The sequence below is a fragment of the Limanda limanda genome, chromosome 17, assembly GCF_963576545.1.
Source record: "Limanda limanda chromosome 17, fLimLim1.1, whole genome shotgun sequence".
NCBI classification, from domain to species: Eukaryota; Metazoa; Chordata; class Actinopteri; order Pleuronectiformes; family Pleuronectidae; genus Limanda; species Limanda limanda.
The window spans coordinates 8,980,832-9,007,514 of NC_083652.1; the positions used below are offsets into that span (position 1 = coordinate 8,980,832).

The 26,683-nt window shown below is 43.5% G+C and overlaps 1 protein-coding gene across 1 annotated transcript; it reads left to right on the top strand.

The window, feature by feature from the left end:
• Window positions 1-909: 909 nt before the first annotated feature.
• On the top strand, window positions 910-26,475 carry LOC133023626 (SH3 and cysteine-rich domain-containing protein 2-like). The gene is made up of 11 exons (XM_061090698.1): window positions 910-993; window positions 8,814-9,162; window positions 10,835-10,929; window positions 14,178-14,262; window positions 17,244-17,356; window positions 19,428-19,497; window positions 19,697-19,794; window positions 19,905-19,993; window positions 22,675-22,726; window positions 24,814-24,951; window positions 26,139-26,475. Exons 1-11 carry the CDS (start codon window positions 910-912, stop codon window positions 26,235-26,237), a joined length of 1,272 nt encoding a protein of 423 aa, XP_060946681.1. The 3' UTR covers window positions 26,238-26,475.
• Window positions 26,476-26,683: the final 208 nt, after the last annotated feature.

Genomic DNA, 26,683 nt, shown 5'->3' on the forward strand with positions numbered 1-26,683 from the left:
GGCCTATGTTGTGCTTTATGCATGAGCTATTTATGGTGGCTTTAAAAAAAAACAAATCCCTACCAGATATATAATTTGTGTAGTGTTGCATGGTACAATCGAGTTTATATATGATGTCTCGTTATATTTTGGCCTGAGGACTCTCGAAATGATGCAGACTAATGAAGAGGGAATCTTTCTTTTATTGCAAACCCCTCACCAGGAGAAAATAATATGTGACCAAATTCCACATCAGTCTTCGAATAAGCCCCCGCCCACGGCCGTGAATCCTGATTCCAGTCCACGAGGATCCTGGCAGAGTTGTAAAAATTGCCCCAATCGCGCGCCTCGGACGCACGGGAAGGCGTGCCTCCCAGTGCGCTTAAATTCAAGTGTGAGCAGCGGTGAAGGGCACAGTGTGCTGTGGACCTCACACCTCTCCAGTCCCTCCCAGAGCTGAAGCCGGTGCAGACATGTGGATCTGATCTTATCAAATTGATATTCTCGCATCATACCTAGGAGGACGTGATTGTGCCACATTGGAGCTTTTTTCGTTTTTGGGGTTGAGACGCTCGTCAAAGGAAGACGCAATAGGCCATCCCTTACGCGCTGGTCCAGGCTCCTCCTGAAGGCTCCGTGTCCTCACAAAGCTCCAGCGAGACACAAACAGCTTGTTCAGATAAGTGTGAGTGTGTGTTTATGACTCGCTCCATCACAGACTCGCAGCCGGAGCTTGGAGAGCTTGTAGCCACCGGGCGTCCTCCTGCCCGCAGCGCGCTCCGGTGCCTCTGATGTGGAGCCGTCTCGCCGGGTCGAGCTGTTGTATGGCCGCAGCCGGAGGATCCGCACCGACAGGACGTGGTCTGCGGAGTTAAAACTTCTCATCGCTTTGTGTCTGGACCCTCTCTGTCCCGCGCTACAGCCCGCAAGATGACGGAGAACAGCGAGGTGGAGAGCGAGGTGCAGCTGCAGCGCTGCCCGAGCACCATGTCCATCCAGCCGATGACCTCCAAGGCAAGTACCAGCACTTCTGAGCTTTGTTTGTGGAAACTAACGCAAGTTGACTCTCTTCTATAATGACCTGCCCCGTAGCTCGTACCCTGAAACATCCAGATTCAAGCATGAACTTTGCACAACAGTTTCCTCCACACACACACACACAGAGATCACACTCTTTCCATTCTTTACCTGCTGTTTGATTCATTTTGGTTTTCACCCACTTGTATTATTCAAACGGTTTGGGTAATATTCATGACCCTACTTCACAAATGCAGTTGTATTCATCATGACTGCGTCACTCGGTGTAACTGCACACGTAAGGTCTGATGTCACTGTCTCCCCCTTTATTCTCTCTCTCTCTCTCTCTCTCTCTCTCTCTCTCTCTCTCTCTCTCTCTCTCTCTCTCTCTCTCTCTCTCTCTCTCTCTCTACTTCCCTCTGTCTTTCTCCAAACCCAGACAGGATTTATTGCAAACATAAAATAAATGGTCCCGATATGACACTTTTCATTCATCCTTGTCACGATTTGCTTTTACTCTCAATTTGATATTCCTGTCACTTTGCTGCTCTCACAAATGCTTCCTTAAACAACTGTTCACATTGAAATGTGCATAAATGGCCACAGTTATATATGCACTGTTTAGAACGGGCTGAGTCCTCCTCAAACTGTGGTGCAGAGTGAAGTTAGAAAAATCTGCGTTCATCCCACCTGGTTTATCTGCTGTGAAGATTTGAGTACAATACAATATGAGACTTATTGTTCATGTGTGTGATTCTTATATACGTTTGATTGATTCTCTGAGCTGCTGTTATTTATTCATGCATCGCATGTCGGCGAGTTCAGAGGTCGACACAATATTAAGACCCAAGTTCACAACTTTTCTAAATTAAAGCTCTGTAATTCATCTCAATATAAAGCATTATAGCAACAAACCCAATGTTGGGCTTCTACTTTGAAGACTCATTGCTGATGAGGAAATTATTTCATAAGATGCAATCAGTACTCGAGACACACAGAGAATGTCTGTGGAAGTCCGATATGGTAAAATAGAAATAATGAAATTGTTAACCGAGGAGTTTGACCCAGTGGCCAACCGCTTCTGTAGTTTGGTTTGAGGATGAAGACGAAGACATGAAGGCACACTGCCCCACCCCCACTGACTGTTAGTCGCCTGTTTATTCAAATTTCTTTCATTATTTAAAGTAAAATCGCACCCAAGTCAATACTGTCCCTCCCTGGACCACTAAGAATACACATGTCAAGCCAATAAGATGAATGGTACATGTAACAGAGTTGGATTGGGCATAGTTCTGTTACACATACATACAGACAGACAGTTTGTGGAATCACCAGGTTGAAGGTGTACAAGGTCTTTCTACTGTGTAAGGCTGCCTGAGCTTCTAGTGTCCTTGCAAAGTCTCCTTACAATTCTATTTAATTTGTTGACATGACAGTATCAACAGAGATTTCAAGGGCCGGCCTCCGAGAGCCTGAGCTGTGAAAGCTTTCTCAATGCCTGCGTTTTCATTGGAGGGCTTTCAGAGCACTTGATTCATTAAAGCCCAAAACAGTTGATGCAACTGCAGCCTTTGTTTTTTGTCTCCGTTCTCATTCCTCCCATTGCTCTCTCTCTCTCTCACACACACACACACACACACACACACACACACACACACACACACACACACACACACACACACACACAAACACACCCATGCCGTTGACATGTTTGGAACAAAGTGACACTCCCACACAACACAGTGAGATACTTCACCAGGCTGCTTCATCTAAATATTTGATGTCCTCTGTGAAAAACATGAAAGTCGACTTAGTTTGGAAGCCCTATTTTATCACCAGTCACCTCACCGTGCATGACCCACTGCAGTAATAGCTCCCTTGTCCCCCCCCCCCCACTAGCTGCTACTAAAAGGAAATTTGGAGCAACCCGGTGCCAGGTGGGGTCCATCTGATTGGTATTTTTCCTCCAGCTTCACCACATCACAACCATTTCTCTCACAGACTCATCAGGCTGGACATTCAATCTCCAGCTCCTGCTCCTCATCTCCCTCTGCTTTCCCAATCGATGGAGGCAGCGCTGGTAGAATTAAAGAGGCCCGTGTGGTATAGGTCTCACTTTATCCTTCAGCTCTCAGGCTCCTGCACGGCCTGTGGATATTTGATGTTCAGGTTAAAGGTCAATTGTAATGTATTTTGTAACTTCCGCTAAATGTATAGTTCCAATAACAACTGAGGGCTCGGAGTGAATTTGCAACCAGGCAGAGTTCTATTAAAGGGATAGTCCACGGAATTGACTCGAGTTTCAGGGGCAAACTGTGTTGCAGCCTCGGGTTCTGCAATTGAAGTCAATGGTGACTTCATCATCAGACATAATAAAATAACCACGAAGAAACACAACATTCCTCCCAATTGCTCGTGGGGTGTCATCCACCCCTCCATCCCACCCCTCCATCGGCATGGTGGTGAGTAGATAATGAGTGAATTTTCATTTTTCGGTGAACTATCCCTTTAAGCTCGTCTGTGAAACGTATAGTCACAGGAGAGTCGCTCGTATGTATCTTACACATTTAATCGAGACCATCCTGAAATAAGAAGATTCGCCACAGGGTGTAATGTTTGAAGGAATCTAATCAGACACACAGCCATGTGTCCGTTGTGTTTTCTAATTAGATGAGGATGATGGGGAGAGTGGGGGGGGGGGACTCCTTCTGATAACAGATGCTCCCTGAAATCCGCCGGCAGCAAATTTCTCACATATCAGAACTTGAGAACAGAGGGAAACACAGAGCCAGAGGATTAAGGAGAAGGGAAGCATGGACTGTTTCTGCCTGACTCCCAACAATGTAATCTGTGGTCTATTGCCAAGGCTGGCAGGAGTGAGAGCGGGTGGCCGAGCTGATGAGATGCCTGAGTAGCAACCATCAGCTTCCATGGTGCAGTTTTTTAAATGTTTTTTGTTGAGAGGTTATTTGATCTGTCAAGGCCACTGATGCATTGAGAGGCGTCTCTATGATGGAAGAGCAGAGGTAAATCTTTTTGTCTCCGAGATAACCACCTCTGAGCCCGGAGATATAAACACTTAGAATAATGGTTCGCAGCATGTTGAGGGGAGATTGGCCCATTTGTCAGCCGGCTCACTTAATGACGAGACGTAACGGTTCACCCGTGTGTCTCCTCAGGTTTCTTCATCCAATCGTAACCAGTGTGCGGATATAAACACACACACTGAGTGGGAAAAGGTGTGTGGCATTGCAGACCGGCTGGAAATGAGACCTTGTCCCTGTGCCAAAATAAAAAAAGACAAGTCATCTTAAACTCAGACAATTTTTTTTTGGGTGAAAACAATCTTACACTCCAAATGGTTGAAAACACATTATGTTGAGTGATAGTCGATAACTCGGTTTTGTTTTGTTTTGTTTCCAGTCGTTAAGGGATTTTTATCCAAGAGCAGACAGTGTAAGTGGACATGGGGGGGTCTTCTGCTGGAGCTCACTCATGGAGCTGTCTCATGTACACAAATACATGAGACAGTCACAATTTCAAATTTTATTCATTTCAACCATCAACCCGGCTACACATTAATACACCTGATCTGTCCTTGAGGTAATTAATGAGTTTTGCTTTTCAGGAACAAATTACTATTGGCCGTGATTCATCAAAGGTTAAATGCAACAAGAGTCTTGCAGTGTAAGAAATAAGAAATAAGACATCAAACACACAGTTATAACACGCTGATATTGTCATTTGCTGATATGCATTTTAAAAGTTAAAAACTAAAAAATTCCATCTTGAGGTTTGAACTTGCAAAACACCCGATACACATTTCCGCTTTTTCACTTCACAACTTCATGTTGGCACTAGAAGAAAGAACACTAGGATACATTCTTTCCCAGACCATTCAAAACGGTGTAAAATGCTAATACAATGCCTCCAGTAGTTTTGTGATATTTCAGCCTTGGCCAAACTGAGCGAGCGAGCCGCCAACAAACTGACGGGAGTGAGTCAGAGAGGGCGCTTGACATAGGCCAAGGTCTCAATTAATTAATGTAACACCTTCAATGCTGCAATGTTTATTGATGTGACACTACACAGAGAGGTGTGAAGTGCTGCTACAAGTAGCTTAAAAAGGAAAACTGTCTGTTTCTGCTGTGCGTTGATGACGCAAGGGAGAAAACGATGGGAGGTTTGTTTGTCACTGATGATGCTCGCTCTGAGGTAGTTATTCCCTCCCCTCGGTCTGAGACTGACAGCCTTTGTGCTGTGTGCTATGGGATGGCGTGCGTGGACAGCGATTGGATGAATGAAAATGGGTGGATGATGAGTTGCCAGGGCAAAGCTGCTCGACAGGGTTTGCTGAATTGTGTGCTGTAGTGACGAAAGTGGTTGTAATAAACACCAGCGATTCACACAGAATTTCCCTCCCATTAGACAAGGGGACAGAAGTGTCTGTGGGTGTTGGAGCAGGCACGTGATTGGTTGTGCGTGCGCTGTGTGTATGCATGTCTGTGTGACGTATCTGTGGACAGAAGAATGGAAGCAGCCTGTGATCATGAATCTCTTATCCCCGAGTTTTAAGTAGAAACCTGCCAGGCAGACGAAGATGGACAAAGAGTTTCCACACCCTAAAATAATGGTTTGTCATACACACCTTTACTTAAAGTGATATAACTGTAACGGTGTTTCGGACCCCATCATGAAATTCCAGACTGCTAAAGCATTGCAGAGTATTTATTTTAACCTTCACCACCTCTTAAAGAAGCTTTTATAGTTTGAAACATTCTGCACTGGGTGCAGCAACTGTCCACACCAAAGGATGTAATGGCCACAAGCTGAATTTATCATCACGCTCCCAGTGGGGCCATGGCATTGTTGTTCGGTCTTGACCTCTGGACAGACAGGAGCTCTCCAGATATATCTCAGTCTGGGCCCTGCCTCCATTCAATGCTGATGGAGCGAGCAAGAGACACATATTTATTTGAAATAAAAGCTTTATCATTGAATTATGAGCGCTCAAAGCCCTGTATTGATTTTGGACATTTATGTTGGCAACATGTGAGAAGGGCTGGGGCGTCGCTGGGCGGATCGAAGAAGGTAGAATTATGGGCTTTTACCAGTCCGCTGAGGCATCTCGTCAAAACCTTGTCTGCAGCAGAGAGATCCCTGCGGCTTGAAGAGTATTGGCTGCAGGTGTGTGGATAACTCTGGGCATCGTTATGCATTTTGCAAAGCATTATGATTCACTTTGTGAATCCCATAAATAATTGGTGAGGAGAGAAACGCCGTCAAGCGAGGTTTTAACCTAAAATCTTCTTCGGGGACAGAAGCATTCTGGGAGCTTTTTGTCTGAAGTGGGATGAGATGAGATTGAGGCGCTACCATTTGCACTTGACAGGCATCTTCATGATATTGCAGGGGAATCAATAACACATATGGGAGCGGATCATACATCACAGCCGCTGTATCATGCGTAGGGAAGCTCGCTCCGCGCTGACTCGGGCGGCATCAGCATCTCACCTGTCACAAAAAATTCATGCGTGGCTGATGCACACGGATAGATGCCTTGTGCTCTCGTGACCCACATGTAAAATGGCCTCAGGAGTGTGCAGCTAATTTCTGGAATGGAAGCTAACGGGAATGCTTTTTAGGCGCCGCACACTGACACACGATTCCATTAGCTGTAATTGAAACGTGCCCGAGTCGGAGCTGTTATACCAGCGCTCATCTGCTCTGATTGAAAGAGGCAGCCCGAGACTGTGATGCTGCACAGAAAACATGTCGAACCTTCTTCAGATCATTAGTAAAGATGATCAAAACAACTTTAAACGGTTTGTTAAAAGGTATTCATTATGAGTGGCTTGTAAAATGAATAATTCATTAATGCTTTACAATTTGATTACAAGAGCAACATTCTGTCGGCCAAATTGTAAGAATAAATCTGCTGGCTAGATCCTCCCTTAGAAAATGAGTCATACAGAGTCATGACGTGATTAGACTCTTCTCAATGCATCATAGAGTATTGATAAATGTTTACAAATCAATCTGATCACCACATTTGTTTGTGGCTTTCAGGAGCTTTTCAGATATATCTCTGCTGTCTGTGGAAAAGTTGCTTTGTGGGTAATGTAGTCCCCAGGGATCTACAAGGAATAGGAATGTGTGGCATAAAATAAGAAGACATCTCATTTATTCAGATTTTGCAGTTTTAAATGTGCTGTGAGTTATAAAACAGCTATAGACGTTCATGCTGAATATCCACTTTGAATGCAGAAGGAGAGTTGAAGACGTGCTGCAGATCCCCTGCATGGTACAAAGATTTTTGTTCGAACTTGCTGTTAATGAATTCTGGTGGTGGTTTAGTTTATACTGAGGAATTATGAGTCTTTCTTCCGGAGACTAAAAACTGAAAAAAGAAGTCAAGGACATGAGTCAGACAAGCGATAAATAAACTCCAGTCTGTGCTCCCATAGCTGTAACAGCAATATAATGCACTACATTAGTCTCCCCTATAGCTTTGTCATCACGTATGTCGTCTAATCAAGAGAAATTTCACAAGGAAACATACAGAATGGACAAATTTGCCCTCACGCACGTAAGTCTTCGTTTTTCTTATTAACCTCCCCTTTAAGAGCTCTCCACGTACACACACACACACACACACACACACACACACACACACACACACAAAGAATCAAATAGACAAACTGTTTTCATACCCTATTCCCAGACTCACAGAGCAGTAAACAGCATGTCTCTGTAAAGGGATTATGTTCGGTGCTGAGCAGAACGAGCGCAGACAGGCAGACGGACGGAGTGTCTGTGGCCTACTGATTATCAGTCTGCTCGTCTGTCTGCGTTGATCCATATCCCCCCCCCCCTGCGACACGGCCACACCCTCATGATGCTCTATCGCAACCGCTGCACGTCAGGGTAACAAATGGTCGCCCGTCCCTCTGGGAAAGTAGGATCATCATCTGTCCACGGAGCCGGAGGGAAATGTCAGGAAACATGCATTTATCTGGCCAATCAATGTAAGATGGCTGCAGAGAACAGATCGTACTGACGCGATGGCCGCTGATGTGACGTTTGTTTGTCGCCTAATTGTCGGGCTTCTGAAATACAGCTGCCATCAATCATTGCAGACCGTTTGGTCAATACAGCTTGTAGAATACAAGCGCGGATTGGTAAGTCGATATTTACAAGTGCAGGTACATGCTATTTGGTATGATGGCCACCTGAGTTTGGCCCCTGTGAGGATGGATCCATTGGCTCTGTGCGCTTTGTGAAAGCCTGTGGAGCGATCAATGTGTCCAATGAGAAGGCTCCATCAGATTAAGAGCGCTGAGGATATGCTGTTCATACACGATAAGGCTGTGTAAACTGTGCTGTGTCGTTTCATCACAATTGCCCCTCTGCCGCCACTACCAAGGAACTGCCATCTACCGGCAGGGGTCTTCAATGTATGGCCGTTGGGTTGGCTCACAAAGAAAAGGCTTATCTTGTTTAACCACGGGCCGAATGCACATCAGCTCTATTGCAGCCGTGTAAAGGATGCCCTCCATCTTCTTGGAACATACACTTTGCTCTTAATGTGCTCTTTCCTTTTGAGTTATATTGCATTTCATGAGTCACATTCTGCAGTTTACCGATCAGACCATAGTGTTGTGTTTGTGGATGCTGGGTTATTGCCTGTGCTGTCCTGAGGGCGTAGGGGACACTTGTTATTACTCCCAAATGTGGCGCAGCCTCCGTGCTTATATTGTGTTTAATCGTAGTGTTCCCTCTTTCTCTTCTCTGTCCCTGTCAATGTGTGTGTGCAGCTCCAAAGGCTAAAACGCTCGCTGTCTTTCAAGACCATCATGCGCAGTAAGAGCGTGGAGAACTTCTTCCAGAGATCCTACAGCGACGCCCGCCTGCCGCCGGATTTCATCACCGACCCGCCGCCTCCTTCTCCCCCTCTGCCGCCCGGCTCTCCTCTGGTCGGGGAGCGCTCGCCATCCATCTCGCCCTCTCTCAGCCCCAACCCCTCCATCTGCTCACACTCCCCCTCTCTCAGCCTCTCCCCATCGCTGCCCATCAAGCCTCCGAGACCACAGGTCACCCACTGTTTTCAGGACCACGTCTTTCGCAAGCCCACCAACTGCCAGCACTGCAAGCACATGATAGTGGGTAAGGTTCCCAATACATCCCCCTGTTGTCAAGCCAAGGTTTCGATTTAGCTGCAGGACTCAAGAGATTTATGGCTTCCATGCCTTTGTTTTTATTTCTTTTGCGAAAATCACTGAAAAGTTTATTTAGGCACAATGTCTTGATGCAGGAGTCTAAAGTCCTTAAAGCAAAAGACTGACACCACTCTAGGCAATAGAACCGAGCAGCGACCACTCACTTTTAGAATGTCTCTGGTTCCGGAAGAACATTTTTCTCATTAATTTTCTCCTCTGACATTTCAGAAAATCCTCATACAAATAGTTTTAAGGCCGACAAGCAACAACATGAGTAGTGACCATAAGTTTGATTTGGAGCACGAAAAACAAAGTTGGAAATCTGAAAAAAGGCGAAGGTTTAAGAGAAATCATGGTCACTCTGCGGTAAATGTAAATGATCATCGGCGACATGATTTTTGAAGTAGTGGTAAACATTTCCATGGAAGCAGCGATCTCCACCAATCTGAAATGTTCCTATTACACTTGAGGATTATGGGTGGTGTAGTACTTTTCTTTGACACTGTAAATAAAACTACACAGAACCACACTGTTGAGCTCTATATACATCAACTATAGGATTACAGGATAGTTTAGCTAAGCACAAATACTGTAAATAACAGGAGAGAGCTTCCATCTGCTCAACTATCTCTTTAAAGTTAATGTAGCATGAACATCATTTATTGAAAATGAGATTCACTCGACTGTATGACTTCAATGCAGCTCCCACAATGTTTATGGCTGAGGAAAACATTACATTATGAAGAGGTGCAGACGTACGACTACATTAATTCCTCATTTGCCGCAAGCAAAAACTCCTAGCCGCTGCTAGTTCCCCTGCTAAATCTACTTCCTGTCACTATGATTTATTACGGACTCCAACCTGCTCCTCTTTATATGCACAGGTGCAGTTTTTTTTGCATGCTCTGTGGTTTTAGTTATGTAATACATCAACTTGATCTAGCTTCATTCCTCTGCAGTCCCCGAACAGTAGTCGGGTCCGGCCTCCGTCTCCTCGTTAGGCTGATGAAGTAGAATGTGTGTTTTTTTCCCCCTCCAAAGTGAAAGCAGTGTTTCCGTCGCGCAATCCAGTTTAATGCGATTGTTGTTGCCGCTCCGCAACAGATCAGTCGGTGTAATCGCATCGGCAACAAATCCAGAAATCTGTTATCCTTTGTTTGTAGGATAAAAAGGGAACTCAACCCCCTAATCCTCACAAAACATTCAACAATCAACAGAGGATTTCTCATTACGTGACAAATGAGCAAGCGTGAGCAACTCTGCGCTCAGGCGCTTAAAAACAGAGATAAAAAGGCGAGATGAATGAATGCCAAATCGATTATGATTGAAATATCTCCAGGTTCGTTACAGATCTCTCCTGGGACGTTTTGAAAGAGCTGCTGTTGGTTATGAAGCCGTTAGTGTCAGCTCTGTGAGCAGCGCCAGCTTGAGAAAACTGGGACAGTGCTTGTTGACAGCGTCTACCTGAGCAGAGAGAAACCTGTTTGTGTGATCTGAAGGCTCCTTTGTTTTGCTGTCACTCTCTGTCTGTTGCAGCCTGCTGGGGTTCTTCTCCTTTTTAATTCCTCCGTGCCTGCTTCCCTCTGCTCTTATTCTATCGTCTTTGTTCCTCTCCACAGGAAACTCCAAACAAGCTCTGCGTTGTAAAACGTGCAAGATGGCCGCTCACCTGTGGTGCACCTCGGAACTGTCGCAGCAGCTGTGTCAAGGGAAGGTGCGAATACACACACAGAATCCTACACTCATTTGTAACACTGGTTATATATTTCACTGAAAGAATGTCTTGGTTTTCTCTACTTTTTATCCGTCATCTGTGAATCGACTGTTTCTATAATTTGGCAACTTCTTTAGTGTGAAGTAATCACTGCTGTGGTGTTTCAGACTGTGTCCTCTTTTGATTATATATTTATTCATTTTTGCTTTGATTCATCTGTCAATTCAAATACAAATGAGAACAATGGAACCACTACGGATATGAAGAGCCCCCGGACTCTTCAAAGGAAAAAGGCTTAAAAAGATAAACATGATCACAAAAACTAAAACATCTCTTTATACTTACCGCTAAATGTCCGATATTGTCTGTCAGTAGGTGAAACCTTTTGTCCAACGCAAATGATGACTAGGTAGTCCACAGCGTCCCATTCCTCCTCCCACACAGGCCGCTCCTTGGTCCTCTCGTTTGCCATCACCCGCTCAAAGGTAGCCAAGTGTCACAATTCAGGGGCTCCATCCTTCAGAGGCTGCATGAAAATATGTATTGCATTAGTACGACCGAGCTGTCCCATTTCAAAGGCTCCTTTAAATGCTGCGGACAAATGTCATGTGAGCAACAAAGAATCCAACGGGTGGATCTTTCTCTGGTGAACCCATCCAAGGATTCAATAAGTTGGTGGCAGAGCTCAAAGTCCCTGATGATCCCATAGTAGAAGAAGGACAAGCTGGTGATACAAATAGGAAATCCTCTGTAGAGCGTTGGATTTGGGCTTGGCCTAAACTCAGCCTATGGAGGCCACATCTTCATAGAGCAGGTAGAATGAGTTCTCTAAAGGATGCAGCCCATGAACAGCTCCATTATTTAACACGTTCTTTTTTCATTTTTTTTTCAATCACCACAAAACCCAAAGTGTCAAAAAGATATTTAGCCATTTTAGGGGAGCTTGCACACCAGAGAATGTTTGGGCTGAGAGCTTTCACTTACTGGAGTGTCCGCTGGTTGCTTGGCAACTGTTCCCACCCATTAAATAGTGGGGGTCTAATGAAACACATTAAAATGAACCCCCACCTAATCCCATTAGAAACATCCCAAGATTTAAGCATTTTTGATGATAGGGAAACGAGAGACAACTTGCAAAAACTCTTAAAGCATTTCAATTCTACTTCAAAAGAAAAAGTGGGATAGTTTATACAGCGATCTAGAGAAGTTTGTCTTTACTAAGGCCATTTGTGTTCAATTTGATAACTCCTACTTTCCCGACACAGTTTTAACAGCCACATTATTAAACCACCGGAAACATTAAGTTTGTCTTGCAGTCATCATTTGAGTCGTCTGAGCAGAAACTGGGTTACCATGGTAACAACCTGGATTTGTCCGACTTGAAATTAGATTTTTTACCAGCAATTCAAATTAATTTGTTACGTTTATGGGCAAAGGCTAATTACGTTGTTGACTGCGAAAAAAATAAATGAAATTGAAATGAAAGTGGTGTATCAGTCAGTGTCGTATCACTGAGGCAGTCGTGTACGTGCAACCATCTGTAAAGTAAGTCTGTCTAAATAAAGTTGGACGACATGACAGTTTCCCAAAAGTGAAGCCAAACCATCTGGACAGCCTGATCGCCCCCTGGTGGTAGGCTGCAGTGTAGGTCATAAACCCCACCTCCTCCATGTCAGTGGACGGGACTTGGTCCAAATTTGAAGTTAAAGATCAAGTAAAATAAAATATGTTATCAGTTCTTATTATGGTTTTAATTAATTATTTAATGCTATAAAATAGTCATTAATTAACACCTGGGACTGACACAGGATTGGTCGAGTGCTTGTAGCGGCTCCATCTAACAACCACTACTGTGCAGACTCTGGCTCCAAAAAAGCACAAGATGGCGGCACCTGTATTTAGGTTATTTGAACTTCATTTTTGTACGACGCAGGGCCGGGTCTAGGCAGGGGCAAGAGGGGGCCTGGCCCCCTCAAATAAATGTTGTGCCCCCTCAAACTAAATCCCAATTTATAATAATAATAATATAATAAAGCACAATGCCCCCTCAAGATTTGTGGCTGCCCCCTCATACATGCCTGTCTAGACCCGGCCCTGGTACGACGTCCATTTTTATAAAGGCCTATACAGTCTATAGCCAAGCCATGATGCAGCAATCGAAAATAACTGATTACTACACAATAATCTAAGATCACAATACTGATTGCTCAGAGGGAACCGTTTCTAAATAGGCCACAGATAAACGTGGGCAGGCCTGGCTTTAAATAGCTCGGCCACACTCTGAAAACCCAGTTCAAATATAGAGGCAGGATTTTCTTTCTTTCTTATTTTATATAACACAGATCCTTACATCTTTAATCTATAAATCACAGTGGATTATAAATCCTTTATCTATATTACTTTTAAATGCAGAGGGATGTACTACATTGGACGTTTCCTCGTGGCATTTGGTCAAGTGTGCAGTCGTCAGATCGTTTGGAGCGATTTCAGTCCGGGGGTTGTGTTTTTATCCCCCAGAGCAGAAACATTAGCATTCAGCAAGTGGCAAGAGCTTCTGAGAGCCACTTGGAAAAAAAACATTTCTAAAGCACAGTGTAGAAGATGGCTCTGTGCTGTTTGATAGAGGAGCACAAAGAGGGAGAGAGGGAGGTGGGGGGAATGATAAGGGAAGGGAAAAGGTAAGAATGTCATCCAACCCAGAATCTGGGCTTCGTTTCAGGGACCGAAAGGTGCCGCTTTCTACCTCAAAGTGTTTGTCTCTTCAGCCTAATGTGATAAAGTGACTGGCTCATTTGCAAGTCAAGTCAACGCAATGGCAAAACGATATCCAAGCCGAAACACTTACTGTGCTTAATTCAGTGTGAAATTGCTATCCTACACACACACACACACACACACACACACACACACACACACACACACACACACACACGCACGCACGCACAAATGGACTCACATGCCTGTGTGTAAGCCATGTGCATACAAGTTAGTGCCTGAGTAAATACATTGCTCCTAATTAACAGCAAATAGAGCTAACACTGTTCCTCCATTTGTGACTCAGCTGCGGCCCGTGTGCTCTGCCAGGTCGGCCTGTGTGTCGACATATGTTTCAATCATTTGTACTTCATTAATGTCTCTAATGAACTACATGGACACCCCCCCCTTTAACACAGCATATCAAAAGAGAAGCAATGGAAACTGGCAAATAAAAACAAAAATCATTATTCTTTCTGCTCTCCCCCGATTAGCCTGGAGCGTTCAAGCGAAACTTCAGCTCGCCAATGCTTGTCAACGACCAACTGGCTGTCGTCAAGGAAGTTCAGCCGAGCCAAGGTGAGATTAGTCTGAGTGTCTGAGCGCGTGTACATGTGCACTTGGTTTGTTCGCGCCCGTGTGCTTTCGTTTCGTCTTGTTGCTCTTGTCCCAGCCGTTTTTCGGTTTATTTTTAGATTTTTGTTTTGTTTTTTGTGCGTGTGTGTGTGCGTGTGTGTGTGTGTGTGCTTGTGCGTGTGCTGTAATAAAACCAGAACTGTCTCCATCTCACCTGACAACCGAGGAGCGTGAAGTGGAAAAAGAGAGAGAGGAAGAACAAATTCAGCTTCTCTTGGAGGCTGACGGACGCTCAGCACCCTGAAAGTATGTGAATAAATATTTATAAGTTCTAATGTTTATGTTTCTATATCTTTGTTTATGATTTGAGCTGTATTTGTATCGCTGGACCGAGGGTGGGTGGTAATCCATCGCCTGACGCTGCAGCTCACACCTTTAAGGCTTTGTAAACATTGAAATGCTGACTGTTTTCTGAATCAGAGTTATGACTAGCTCTCTGCATCAGGACATCATCTACAATTCAATTTTTATCTAAATATTATAATTTTGAGTAGTACACTACTTGATCTAATACATATACAGTGTAGAAGCAGAACTATCGGGCCAGTATTGTAGCAGTAATATTAATGCGTGTGTGTGTTCGTTTGTGCGTGCGTGCGTGTGTGTGTGGAGAGAGTTCTGTAGCTGTATATAAATCCGTGTATGTGTAATCAGATTTCCAAATGTGTAAAATACCGCAAATGCCTGCTAGACTCTGTTTATCTGTATGTGCATAATCCGATTTTTTAAATGGTCAAAAAATAAAGATAAATTTATAAATGTGTACATAGATATTAAGGGCTAAAATGTTTCTTACTGATAGATTGTTACAAAAGCCTGTCTCCCTAAAAACAGCCACCCTGTCTAACTTTGTTGAGGGCACTTTCAACGTTGCCATATCGTTTATTTATTTTTTTAGCAAAATGCATGAGAGAAGTGACGAATAACGGCCGCCTCACTGGCCACACCCCAGCTCAGGGCTAAAAAAAACACCAGCGGACAATGGTCGATGTGGACAAATGCACACATGCATGAAGTGTAGCAAAAAAAACATGTGTAAAAACGAGATGAGTCCAACAATTGAAAGAGGAGAGACAAACCCTTTTGAGGAGGGGTCCCCCAAAATTGGACTTGGGGGTACAGGACTTTGTCAATCGTTCCACATTGGAATCATTGGAGCAAAACACTTCAGCCATCAATATCTATTTACACATTTCAAGATTTATCATCACATTTTCTGAACTGTGCGCACGTTTATAGATTTCTCTACAAATCTCAAGGGACTTCCAAATCTAATTGCAGATTTGCATTTTCTTTAGTCATTTAAAAATGTGATAGAGCAGATATGGATCAATAAATATCCCCCCAATACACGCTCAAGTAATATTTCTACAATATGGGCCCAAACACCGTCATTCGGATATTTCCTTGTCACTTAATTGTGTCTGGATACTAAACCACTCTGCTGTCAGATCCACTTGCCTTACATGTACCTGAATTTGTTCTTCCTCTGAACTGGAGCTTGCTTTACTTTGCCAAACCTCTGGATCATGAACCGTGTCGGTAGGTGATGTGCTCCTGCATCTCCCCCCCGCCTCATCATATCGTGCTGACTCATGGTTGCCACTTCCAGCTGCGACGTTCCTTGTGCTGCCCATGAATCAGTGTTCGACTAACCCCACACCTCCATCTTCACCCCGGGCTGAGGCGCCACGGTGCTTGGGTCTCTGCCAGGGCACAGTGCACCCGGCCAAAACTCACTATCTCACATTGCAAAGTGTCCCAAAACCATGCTGACAAAAGGCTCTGTGAAACGCAGAGCTCTCGCTTGTCACGTGGCAAATTTTATGATCCTGGCCCTCTCATTTCCCATCAACTGCCTTGCGGCATAAGTGAATTCATGCTCCGAGCTGAAACCCTGCGGTGACAGTTGACAATGATTACCTACCAAGTGATATATATATATATATATATATATATATCCATATATCCATATATCCATATATCCATATATATGTCGATGCGAGAGCAGCTATGAAGCCATATTACAAATAGAATTCTCATCTCTGCACTGAAAGCCATGCTGAAGGTCACTGTCTCTGTAGAAGATAATAATTTGTGTAGAGTCTCTGAACACGGCTCTGATTACTCTCTTCCTGTGCAATGAATTGCTCTGTGCCGGAGTAAATCCTCCACCGAAACGGCTACAATCAATGTAAAGTGTAAAGGAGCTTCATCACCATCACCAATAAATACCTCTCCTATCGTCACACTTACTGCCGGATTTCTGTTTATCTGTCAGGAGCACGGAGGCGTTGACGTCGATACGAGACGGCGAGTTGTTAGGGCCTCTCCCTCGCGGACACAAACACACTCGCAGAGCATCTGGCCGTGCAGCTAAAATCATTCTGCCCTTTCATTCAATGTGTCTTAAAAAAAGGGAGCAGAAAATCTCATTCCTGCCTTCAGAGATATTCTCCTCCAGCACTTCCATCTACATCAAATGTACCGATGAAGGCTCCCTGAGGATTTCCATATTTTAAATCACATCTCTCCCTCCCTTTCTACTCAACTCCAACTCCAGATATATCGCGGCTATTAAACCAGAGACACATCCCTCGCCAATAAATTAATTCTTAAGTAAGTCAAAGTGTGTAGATTTGTTGGGAGGTCTTGATGTCTCCTTAACTTTTGGCGGCTGTCCTCTCCCACATCTAAAGTGGGTCACTTTGGTGCAGGACTCACTATGTTACCACGGTTATATTTAGACCCTCCGGCTCCTCCAGATTGGCACAGGCACAACAATCCTGATGTGCAGTTTAATATTAGTGTTCAGCGTGTGGAGTATGAATAATTTATATGTGCGTTTGTAAATAAAGTGGATATATGCATGTGCGTGTATGTGTATGTGTTAGTCTTATGAATGTGTGTGTGTGTGGTTTCAGAGGCTGGGCGGACGCGCGTCGACCCCGTGTACGCCGCCTTGCGCTTCGGGACGTCTTTGGCACAGATGAGCCGCTCCAGTTTTGGCAGTTCAGAGTCTCCGACGCGCAGCCTGGTATGACATCATCCACCTGAGGGTGGGGGGGGGAGGAGAGATGGACGCTGTGTGATTTAGACAAACAAAGTTTTAAAGATGGTTCACTGGTCCAGTTTTAGAGTCAGGATTTGATTTCTATCCACAATAACAGATATCAAGTATCAGCAACACAAAACGTTAAGTTTTCTCAAGACACTAAAAACTATACTATCATATTTAAAATAAGAATTTTTTTACCAACTAATTCCATCTGGTAACATATGAATCCACTATATTCACATTCCTATAGATTATACTATGTTTTTTCAAAATATTGGCATATTTCTGTTTATATAAACATGAATGTATACACCAACTAAAGATGGAACAACGTGTTTCCACTTCCTCTCACTGTCCCAAAATGTCCAGAGTCGGAATGCTGCCCTGCTGCACATTAGGATCCGCGCTCAACCAATCTCAGCTGTCAAACTTACCAAAAACATAAAAATTTAAACATACATGTGATAAGAATAAACTATCTCTGAGATGAGGTGCTTTGACTCTATAGTTTGATCCATGTCCCATCCACTCACATGGAGTGGGCGGCCTTTATGATGACCAGAGGGCGATAAAGATGCTTTGGCTTCACTTTTGCAGAGCAGTCATGTTGTCAATCTCATACAGTCCATGGAATATATATATATAATAATAATAATAATAATAATAATATAATATATATATATAAAATAAAAACAACAGCTTACTGTTGTTCATAGATGGATGATAGACACCATAGAGCAGGGGTGGGCAAACTTTTTGACTCGCGGGCCACAATGGGTTCCAAAATTTGACAGAGGGGCCGGGCCAGGAAAAAGATGGATGGAGTGTTTTTGTGAACTAATATAAATGACATGGAAAAATTATTACATGAAAGGATTTGGCCTTTACCAAGTAGCAAAGCACTTATTTGCAAGGCCATTTAACAGGAACCTGCCTTCAGAGAAAGGCTTGCTAGCCCTTGCTATTTCGAATGCCCCCCAAAAAACATGCCTTGGTAGATGACTCTTTAATCGCAGTTTGTCTGTGAAAAAAAATGTTGCTGAGTCTGTAAATTAGTCGCCAGCCTCTGAGCCGCAGCCACCTGTTCTTGCGTTGACTGCTTGCTAGCGTAGTTAGCATGCTTCGTAGCAAAGTGACGGCTGATGTTGTACGCCATTGAAACTGCGACAGTTTCTCGACATATCAGGCATATAGCCTTCGATTGGACATCAGTGAAAAAGTATTTTGTTGTCGACTCCGTGTTAAACACTCGGAACTCATTGTCCACTTTTCGTTTCCTTGATCCTCTCATTTTACAGAAGGGCTCACAGGGCAAAGGGAACAAGTGAAGGGAGATCATGTGCCCTTCAAGCCCTTTACATCACACTCCCGTTAATTTAGCTGACGCTTTTATCCAAAGCGACTTACAATAAGTGCATTCAACCCAGAGGGTTTAAACCCAGAACAACAAGAATCAAGAAAGTACGACTTCTTCAAAAATAAAGCAAAACTACAAAGTTCTATAAGTACGTGCCATTTAAGTGCTATGAAATTGTTAGTTTAAAAAAAAAAGAAAAAACGGGCCGTACTTTGCCCATGTCTGCCATAGAGTTTCACCCAGCATCACTTGGTTGATGCTGGTTGTGCGTCTAAAATCGTGCTTCTCTGCACCTTGAAGCCTGTTTCCCATTTGATGAGCACCAGTGTGGATTAGGGCAACCAGATGAAAAGTCACCATAACTACATTTCCAGGGGATTGTAGGTGACTTTTAACAACTGTGTCTGTTTTTGAAGTCACTGTAGTTCCCTGCTGAGATCAACTTAATTTAAATCCTCCCTCCTCCACCTATGGTGAAGTGATATAATTGAGCACCAGGGAGTCGTCTATAAGGAGCATAATGGATGGCGCTGGTTTTCCTCATTAAACCTGTAGTTGAACATGTCTGCCAATCTTTTTCATACATGGAGTGAGTACAGGTTCTCCTCCTGTGTGATGTGGATTCTTCAGAACAGACGCTTTGACATCCTGTTGCTAACATTTTATTTTATGTTTTTTCCTCTTTTGAAAAAGGGGGAGGGAAGTGAGGAGAGGCAGCAGAGACAGTGCAGCATGGAGGAAGAGATAACTCAGGAGACGGGGGGTAAACGCCGCTGTGTGTCCGTGTCTACATCCATGTGGATGTGCTCTGTGCCGACGCTGCTGTGTGTCCATGCATATGTCGTGTTTACTTGTGCATGTGTGCGTGTGAGGGATTTACTGTGTCAGCTTCTGGAAAAAAAAGAAATTACATGCCTGATTGCATATGTGCAAGTGCTAAGAAAATGTCTCACCACCTCCAGACGTAGCAGTGCCAGACCCGGAGTTGGAGAAAGAGGAGGAAGACGAGAGCAGGGCCGAGGCCGAGACTGAGACTCCTGCGGAAGAGAGCAGCGTGACGGTACAGCCCTGTTTGATCCGCCTGTGCACACCGTCACCTGTTCTTGTTTTCTTCCTCGAGTGCGTATGTCTGTCTCGCTAATTCCCCTCCCTGCGACTCCCTGTGTCCAGGTGCCCAAGCGCATTGATGTTCACTCCATCCACACCTATGTAGCGCTCTTCAAGTTCCTGCCTCAGGAACAGAATGACCTGGAACTACAGTGAGTAAGAGCCAAACAGACTGCCAATGTGCAAGTATTTCCATAGCCCCAGTTTTTGTTTGTTTTTTTTGTATTTTTTTTGCTATTGTGCGTGTGAGTGCATTTGCTGTGTCTGTGTTTTTGCCCTGGTTGTCGTTCCTGCAGGATGAAAATGTCCCCACAATCTGCAGAGGACGGTATCGGGGCGCCCCTTAAGGATGACTAATTATAAACTCGGAGCCCATCACTGTCCCCCACGTAGAGCGAGCGACTGAGCCATGTTCCCAGCAGGGGAGAGGATAAAAAGACACCGACTAACTGAGATGAAAGGGGGACAGGCATAGGAGGAGAGACGGCATAGAAGTAAAGATTATCATAGGCAGACAGAGAGAGAGGAGGTAGAAAAAAGAAAATTGCAAATATAGAAGCAGTCTCTACAAGATGAAGGAGAACGAAGAAAGAGAAGATGGAAAGGACAGAGAAGTAAAAATAAGGGCAGCTGTGTGTGTGTGTGGGTTGGTGTGTGCATGTGTGTGTGGGTGTGTGTGGGTGTGTGTGGGTGTCTGTTTGGGGACAGCTTTCACAAAGGTACATCTGTGAGACTGTTAAAAGCCATCTGTGCTGTTAGCTGCCTATTGTGTAATTGCACAATGTACAGTATATGAACTACTGAAAGAAGGATGTTTCTTTGCTGTCTTCATATCTTTGTGCAGAAATGTGTCTGTTTTGGAAAAATGTAACATTACAAAGTGTTTGTAATTTGTTGCCGCGTGAAGTTCACGATTGTCGGCGGCCAAAACATCTTCCAGCTGCTCACTTGATTTAGAAATTCATGTTTTACTTTGTCGTGTGTGCCCTCTTTTTTTTTTATCCATCATGGAAATTACTCCACCATCTGCACGGACCACGTGTCTTCTGCGGCCAGAAAGAAGAATTGGTTGTCCCTCCCCTTGCAGTGCGTGGGCAAGATGGTGGCTACTCAGAGTTCATCATTTTATGTCCCCGATTTTTGACCATTTTGTTATCACCATCCACGTCCTTACGTTGCACTGCACGATGCCATTAATGTCAGTGTGGACGTACTTATGCACAGTGTTGCCACAGTTACTTTGAAAAAGTAACTTAGTTACTTTACAGAATACTTGATTTTATAAGTAACTTAATTACTTTACAGATTACTTGATTTTAAAAGTAACTAAGTTAGATTACAAGTTACTTTATTAGTTACATTCAGCAGCTGCCAACAACACCCCCGCCGCCTCAACATAAAAATAACAACCGGTTTTGCCAACACTCACTTAATTAGAAGTGCATTTTTAACAGTAATGTACACAATGACAATGTATAATGTATCTCCTCACATTTTAAGTTGAACTTAAAAACTATTTCCTCAAAAAATACATGTTTTTATAAAAATAAAATAAAGACAGTCTTTCTTGACTTCACTTAACATAAATACTTGTTTTTACAAAAAAATAAAAGAATGACAGTCTTTCTTGAACTCAAATATAGTGTAACGGACTGGGTTTATGTTGAGGTTTGGATTTGACGTATGTTCAGTAAAACACTGTGTTGAAGGAGCGTTCCCATATCCTGAGGGTCAGTGAAGGGGTCGGGGTGGGCCATGTGACTGTTTGGACCAATAGGATGGGGTTGTTGGGGATGTCAGGCCCTCATCGGCTGGTTGTGTTGGGGATCGGGGGTCAATGAGGCAGTGAAGGGTTGTTGATTACTCGTTACTGAAAAAAGGGGTCAGATTAGAGTAACGCGTTACTAAGTAGCGCGTTACCAGCATCACTGCTTATGCACTCAAAACAGAAACTGATTGTGGAAGTACACAAGCTGAGACACAGCATATGAGTGTGTGTGTACATGGGCCAGAATTTAGAGTTTAGACCGAAATCTGTCACTTTTCCTACTTAAAAGAAACGCGGAACCTTATTTAATCTTTATCCTGCAGTTTTAAGTGGTTGGATAAAGTAGCTCGGCTAATCTCACGGACATTAACCCTCATAAACCACACGGAGACCTAAAAATGTATATCAAATCAGGGTAAGAACTAAACAAAACAACATACAGACAAGTTTTAAGCCGTGCTCCTGGGAGGAACCTCAGTGAGCAGAATAATTACTCTTCAGATATATGGGTCTCACCCTAATTGGTAAGTGAACTATATGGAAACTTTATGTGTGTGTGTGTGTGTGATGATCATTTAGGGCAGAAGCATCTGAGGGACACAACATACAGATTTGTAATTGGGACAGCAGTTTCTCCCTGTATATCTAGGACAGTGGGTAAAATGTGCCTGTGTGCGTGTAGACATTTCATGAAAAGCGGGTAGCACCATTAGCATGCAGGCCAGGTTAGAGACAGAGCCTGTCCAGCCTTGTCTGCTGCAGCAGGGCCCCACAGAGCCATATTTCACACAGACCTCATGACTTTGGTATTGGCCGCTCTGTCCTCTCCACTGAGGGACACAGGCTCGTCCAGATTCTAACCTCTACGCAGCTTTGTAACCGTGGATACCACCACTTAAGTTTGATAACTTTATCTTCTGACCTCACACTCAAGTCCCTGTATTTCTTTTCCTGCTGACCGCTCTCGATCTCTCCCGTCTCCATGTAGCCTTTTCCTCTCCACCTCAATCAGCTCGCCTTAATGCCTCCTCTCTTTCATCTCCTCTCTTGTCTGCTCTCTTTTAGTCCCGGTGATCGGGTGCAGGTCACTGACGACTCCAATGAGGAGTGGTGGAAGGTGGGTAATAAATCATTTGGAAACGTGTGTGTGTGTGTCTGTGCTAATTGGTTCGTACACCTGTATTTTAATGCACTGAAAAGTGTGTCAGTGTGTGTGTGTGTGTGTGTGTTTGTGTGTCTGTGTGTGTGCTCATTATTTTATGGCCCTGTTTTCTTGAATCCACATTGTGCCGTTAAATGCACTAAAATGTGTGTGGGTGGATTTGCGTGCGCTCATGGATTTGTGTATTGTGTATTTCAACTTCTGAAGTGTGTGTGTGTGTGTGTGTGTGTGTGTGTGTGTGTGTGTGTGTGTGTGTGTGTGTGTGTGTGTGTGTGTGTGTGTGTGTGTGTGTGTGTGTGTGTGTGTGTGTGTGTGTGTGTGTGTGTGTGTGTGTGTGTGTGTGTGTGTGTGTGTGTGTGTGTGTGTGTGCCTGCAGGGTGCGCATGTGTTATTTCAATTCTTTATTAAGCCTTTAATTCTCGACACCTGCTCTATTTGATCCTGTCATAAACATGCAGGCAGCAGCCACAGACGGAAATAGAAACACAATTTCCTCCGAAAAATTAGCAGAAGAGTTTAACATAATGAGCTTGACTAGTGTTGCAACCTCAAAGAGCTCGTTAATGGGTCCGCAACGAGCTTCACTTACTCTCAAAGGAAATAAATGTGGCCTTGTGTCCGTGCATTTCAGTCTCAGACAGAAGAAGACGCACTCAGACTTGACTAAAGCGCACAGTCTGTGTGTCTTCAGTATTCACGGCTGAAAGTGAAGCAGCAGTCGTTTAATTAATAATCAGCGCTCCCAGTTCTTTAAATTAAAATTATGAATAGTTTATGAATCACTTCAATAAACACTTTAACACCTGAGGACGAAATAATGAAATATTGCTGCATAATGGCTTTCGCTCAAACCCCATCAGCCTTCACCGGAAAACAAAGATGTCATTCAGTAGAGTGCATACCTCCGCCAAGACCCAGTCCCCTTATGAAACCACATTTATATTCATTAAGTCCAGATTTGTATTTTTATTTTAATCAGTGCCCAGAACATGCCTGATTATTCAAGATCCTAACAAACAAACAAGCGCAAATGAAAATATAACGTCTTTGGCAGAGTTGGTTCATATTCTGATTGCAGTTTCTATTTAAAGGTGCTATGTGTATACTTTCTCTCCCCCCGGATGATGGTACTCTATGGAAGTGGGTGTTGATGATTCAGCCATTGTTGTGTTTCCAAGTCAAGCTTATTGCACTCGAACCTATGTGTTGCTTTAAAGCTCTGTGCTGGTGCAATCGTAAAAAACAACCAGTTTCCAGCAGCAGGACACACAATAAAACCGTACTTGTGCTCATAATACTGGCAGCTCCATACATCGTGACCTGGATTTTCGTTAACATGATTTGATTGGCTCGTGCCTGATGCTCAACTATTTGTCGAAACGAGATCTGATTGGCTGGTGCTTGTGCTGCCGCTTGACGAGTTTAAGTCATTTAATCTTCAGTCGCACGCGGTGCATGAGAAGCGATGTACCGGAACCACAATGCAGTTCAGCAACGCGTGACATCACCACACTCAAAGGGAACGGGCAGCGTTTCCTTTGAAAACTCGGATGCATTGTGCAGCACTACAGTGACTCACTACTTAAAGAAGACTTGAAGTAGAAGGGAAAAGGTGATAGAAATAGAAGCAAAACAAGAGTTACCTGTGGTGTTGCTCCCCACAGCTTTGGAGAATAAAGGAAGAAGTGTGATGCTGAAGTTGCAACATATAGGTTTGTTAAGTTAGCAGCTGTTTCTGCTAATGTTGGCTAAGCAACAACGTACAGCCCCTTTAAATTATTACAATACTCAAAATCGTACACGTAGCTGAACTAATTCCTTATCTTCATTTCAAAACAATGATCACTGTAATTTATGTAACGATGGTGCCTGTTCTACATCTATTTGCCCAGATGGATAATTAAAATACCTCTTTGGTTCTATTACTGAATAACAACAATAACTGCTCTAAAAGGGGTCAGTTAGCCACTTCAGAATCACCTTTATAAAAACTAACCTAATAATAAATGCTGATCACTGTACGGTGCTCCTGCGTTTTCCAGGGAAAGAGTGGCGACAAAGTCGGTTTCTTCCCGGCCAACTTTGTGCAGAGGGTCCGACCAGGAGAGAGAGTGTGGCGGGTCGTCCAGAGCGTCACCGCCACCAGAGAGAGAGGACACATGGCCGTCAGGGAATCCCAGGTACAAGAATATCATCACGCTGCTTTACTATTTTAATTAAGATCTTTTTTCTTGTGTTCTTTATTTCTTCATAAATGTTACATAGTGTTAAGGCCTGAGCCGACAGTTTGGGAACCTTTAGTCACCTCGCTCATCAGAGGGTTCTATTTGTGGTGTTGTCCTGTGGTCGCAGGAGGCTCCAGCCTGTTCCAGTCCCCACTGGCTGAGAGGCAGGGTACATCCTGCTCAGGCTGCAATCAGAGTGGGATCAAAGCCTCGCCTCACACATCATCTCTGTGTCATACCACTTTATACCAATTTTCACAGACACTTTATGTCCCCCACATGCACAGAACCTGTATTTCTCCAGAGAACAAGTCAGAAAATCTGGAACAAAAATGAGAAAATACACAAATGAGCTGCTATTAAAATCCAATCTTTGTGCAAATGCACAACAACTGCATATTTATAAGTTTTGCTTGGCGGAGCCCGTTCACATTTAAATATTTTAGAGAACAATTAGACAACTTAGTCACACAATTTCCTCTAGATTTCATATGATTGTTGGTTATTTTAACACCTGCACGCTGCAGTACCAGTGAAAGCTGCTGAGAGTACGAGTCAGATCGGCCAGCTGATCTATGCTTAACTCTGAATGTTAGCAAAACAGTTTGCATGTGTTTTACATCAAGAACCAATTATTCAGTTAATCCTGACATCTACCTACAAATTCCACAAATGTCTTTATTTCTGTTTGTCTGTGGTAACTTCATGTCTGTTGTACATAACAGACCTCTGAAATGGCCGACATACAATTTAAGAACAAAACATACCAGTTGAGTTAATCATTCAAACTTATATAATGATATATATATATATATATATATATATATATATATATATATATATATATATATATATATATATATATATATATATATATATAAGATACTATAAATGAAGGGTCATAAAGGAAATTCAGTTTCATTTGATGAAAAACATTGACTATAAAGTCTTCACTGCAAATAAACCAGATATTTATTACATTATATTATTATTATTATTAGTAGTAGTATTGTTGTTATTGTCCCTGTAAAAATAAACAATAAAATACATCAGAATAAATACTATTTAATGCATCAAATTCTTAAAATGTTAAACAGGTCATTTTTTCCGACTAAAGTCCAGCTCTGCCTCCTCCCCTTCAGATCTGTGTGGGGAAGCGAGAGGACGGCGAGGAGTTTCTAAAGCTGAGCAGTGGGAAGAAGAGAGGCCTGGTCCCAGCTGACTCCATAGAGGAGATCTGATCTTCATCCTTCCACTTCTACTTTACCCACTATCACATCTTCAAACTATCACCAACACCACTTCTTCCACAACCTCCCTCTGCAAAAAAACACACACAACAGCTGCGGCCTCTTTGGCCAGTCCTGACTGAAACCAACCTGGACAGAACACACACACGTCTGCAACGACCTGGAAACACAGCTCCCGACGGACACATGGTTTCCAGTTGAGGTGGTTTGCTATTAGTCTTTAAAAAGGAAGTGTACAGTTATGCATTATAGTCCTGCTTTTACAAAGGGACTGTTTCTCAGCTCTTCTCCTGCTGCCGGTTTAACACGAAAAATAAATCAATGTTTAGTCAGACGCAGCGTGCACAAGTCAAAATTGCTTATCATCTCTTTGCTTGGATGCTGGTTCCGATTTAGTTTTTCCTAATCAACAAGGACGTCAACCAACGTGGGAGGAG